General features: G+C 40.7%; 1 protein-coding gene across 1 annotated transcript; it reads right to left on the minus strand.

The window, feature by feature from the left end:
- Positions 1–230: 230 nt before the first annotated feature.
- On the minus strand, positions 231–1,110 carry LOC147630404 (putative germin-like protein 2-1). The gene has a single exon (XM_086810807.1). The coding sequence runs from the start codon at positions 942–944 to the stop codon at positions 231–233; it is 714 nt and encodes a 237-aa protein (XP_086666933.1). The 5' UTR covers positions 945–1,110.
- Between the last annotated feature and the right edge of the window lie 2,419 nt (positions 1,111–3,529).

The following is a 3,529-nucleotide window of genomic DNA, read 5'->3' on the forward strand; positions in this document are numbered from 1 at the left end:
GTAATCCTCTAATATGTGAGGAAAGAAGGAAATGACAAGACTCAATTATCATAAGTGAAGGGATTATAGGGACTCCTCATGGGAATGAAAAAAAGGAAGGAAGAAGGGCATCTTCTAATATGTGAGGAAAGAAGGAAATGACAAGACTCAATTTATCATAAGTGAAGGGATTAAGGGACTCCTAATGGGCATGTCATCAAAGGAGATGCTAGATATGGAGGCCAACTAATTTAATGGGGGGGGGGGGGGGGGGGGGGGGAGGGGTTAGGCTTCTCGAAGGTGGCCTTGAGGGCGTGGACCTCCTGTTGAGAGAGCTGAAAGGCTTTGCGGAGGATGTCGTCGGGGATGTAGGAGCCGAAGAGGGTGGTGGGGAGGAGGATGGTGCCGGGGTTCTGGCTATTGAGAGAGCCAAAGAGGACGCCATGGCCCTTGCCGACGTGCAGCTGGAAGTGGACAAGCCCGCGCGGGAACACCATCACGTCTCCAGGCTGCAGCGTCTGCGCGTACAGCTGCCCGTCGCTGCTCACAAAACCGGCGTAGAAGATCCCCTCCGCCACCAGCGCAATCTCCGTGGCTCGCGGGTGCAGATGGGGTGGGTTCACACCGCCCGCCTCAAAGTCCACCCTTACGATCGACATTCCCTGCGTGTTGAGCCCCGGAAACTCCCGCACGGACGCCACCTTCCGAGCTATGCCCGTGCTGCCGGCGCTGCTGTTTCCCCGCTGGCGCAGCCCCCTGTACACGAAGTCCTCCGCCTGCACCAGTGCAGCGGGTTTGCATAGCAGCCCGTTTGGGTGCAGCGCCGCCGCCACGTCCGCGACGCACACGTCCTGCAAGGGGTCTGCGTCCGAGCTGAGCACGCGCCGGGACGATACTGCCGCCAGCACGGCCAGCGCGATCACCACGGCATGGATCATCGGGTAAGCCGTGCTACGATAGCGCATTGTCTTGCTACTCTCGATGAGCCACGAGATATGAATGCGATGGCCGTCAACAGCTACAGTTAGTCTCAGACTCTCTCTCTCTCTCTCTCTCTCTCTCTCTCTCTCTGGCTGGCTGGCTGGCTGGCTGGCGGCCGTGCGCTGATGGGCGAGTGAGCTTCTCTCGCTCTCTCAACTGAGCTTCTCTCTCTCTCTCTCTGTCTGTCTGTCTCTCTCTGTCTCTCTCTGATCTCTCTTTAGAGTAGTGTAGATATGGTGAAGCGCAGCCCAAGCGCACTCGCGAGCCAGTGCTTGCAGAAGCCAGTACATCAAAAGTCGCGCCAAAAGCCCCCCCTTTGCTCCCTTGCGTGAACGACAAGCCTTCCATGTGAGAACCAACTTATTCGATTCCCTGTTTATAAATGCACCTTTCAAGAATAACTTTTGCAAAAGAGATCCCGTTCTTGACATGGATCAAAGCAAACACTTCTTGCCTTTCCTTATAACAAAGGTTTCACTTGCTCCACATAAGGCAATACATGTAACAAGATGGAATACTCTTAAATTAAGGCCTAAGATTTCCCATTATTTTCTTGTTTCGAACCTTCGCGGATTTACGAACGAGAATGGGATTTCCCATTATTGCTATAAAATGGCAATTTTGTAAAGACCTTTTCTATGTTATGTTATTATTATTTGTAAAGACATCAAAGATTTGATAACTCTTAAAAATTCCCTTTCCTATGTTATTATTGAGGAACTAACCAATATAACCAAATAAGTCACAACTAATGTTAGGATTAATTGGCTGATATATTTAATGATCATAGATCGTTGTATTCATGATGTTTTTCTTCGTACTATAGAAATTAATGATAGATCATTGCACAGAGACTATTTTATCCATGATGTTTTTCTTCGTACTATAGAAATTAATGATAGATCATTGCAAAGAGATTGTTTTATTCATCATGTTTTTCTTTGTACTATAGAAATTAATGATAGATTCATTAACAAAGTTACAATTCAACACAATTGCAAATGCGTAACTTGTAAACATTTTGAAAAGAGATCTTCCTTCAGAAAGTATAATAATTTTTGTAACTTAAAAATAAGAAAGTACCTTTTTCAAAGATTATTTCGTATATCAACTTTACTTATAAAAAATAGACCCTCATTTTACAAATATGTAGAAACATCTATGAGTTTCCTTCAAAGTAAAGATATCTAAATAAAATTAGATAAATAAGATTATAATACCAAGAACAAAGAAAACCCAATCTGAAGCAACTTGAGTGATTATGAAAATGTTTCATATTCAAGCATAGGCTCTTCGACATGATTGTTCACTTATATTTTGAAGCTAAAAATAAATGTGTCAACTATGACTTTAATTAAGCATGCATATCAACCTACCAAGGTTTGGATACATTAAGTTTTAACTAAAACAACTCTAGCTAATCTTTGCAATGGTGTCAAATTGAACTCTCTTTATCTTTTATTGATTGCATGTTTGCATCAAATTGTAACCACTTTTTCATTGTTCTTTGCATCTCAATTTCAATGAAGACGAGCAAAACATAGTTATAAGGATGGAGGTTTTCAATACACTATCATTATAATTTGGAGAATCATATAAAGAGATTTTGAATTAACTTGTTTATGCATTGCATATTTTACCTAAGCTATGTGATGTTTCATTCCTTGTTTTTATTGGGAGTCTAGTCTTTGATCGCCTTGCTGGCTTTCTCGTCAACCTTGAGTCTTCAAGTTAGCACTACAATGACTTCGGATTCACAAAATTACTATAGAGAAAGGGTTGCACATTTTTCATGTCAAGCAAATAATTCACATTCTTATACATGTTTGCTCTATGATGCACGTAGTACAAGGGCTTTCTTCTAGTTCTGATCATTTTCACATTTTAATGAGGCCTCTATAGCTCCGAGGTTTCTTACACTCATATTTTGGTGTCAAGATAGTACGATCTTGAACTTCATTACATAATAATATATATGGTTGATTGGGAAGGTAAATGATAGCTTTCATCCCATTTCCATTACATTTATAGTAGAAAAATGTATATTATTGTGGTTATCTCACACCTTCATTCCATTGTTTTTATTGGGTGTCTTTGATAATCTTGCTATCTCCCAACATCCTTTAGTCTTCAAGTTAGCAATGCAATGACTTGTGAATTCACAAAATTACTACAGAGAAAAGTTTGCTCATTTTTCATTCTTAACATAGGAATGTATCTTGGACCAATGTCAGTGTCTAATCCCGTACAGATAATGTCCCCAAAATTCTAGGCTTTTAAAAAAATATGATTTTTTGATATTTTAAAATCAGGATTATTTGAAAATTAGGGATTTTTGGAATGATGTTATATATATTCCCTTAGTTTTGAAAAATGATAAAGTAATTACTCTGATTAAGTAGGGTTTGTAGAAAATGAAAAAGGCCCGAATTAATTTTTACTTTGCTAATTGATTCTATCGATTTGATATGTCAGCCTCCCTCCCTTCTTCTTTTTTCAAAGAAGCTACTCTTCTTGGGATCTCTACTTCTGACGTGTGCATTAACATTTGATGAAGATGGAGATTCTG

The sequence above is a fragment of the Cibotium barometz genome, chromosome 16, assembly GCF_041138505.1.
Source record: "Cibotium barometz isolate CiBa-2024 chromosome 16, ASM4113850v1, whole genome shotgun sequence".
Lineage (NCBI taxonomy): Eukaryota > Viridiplantae > Streptophyta > Polypodiopsida > Cyatheales > Cibotiaceae > Cibotium > Cibotium barometz.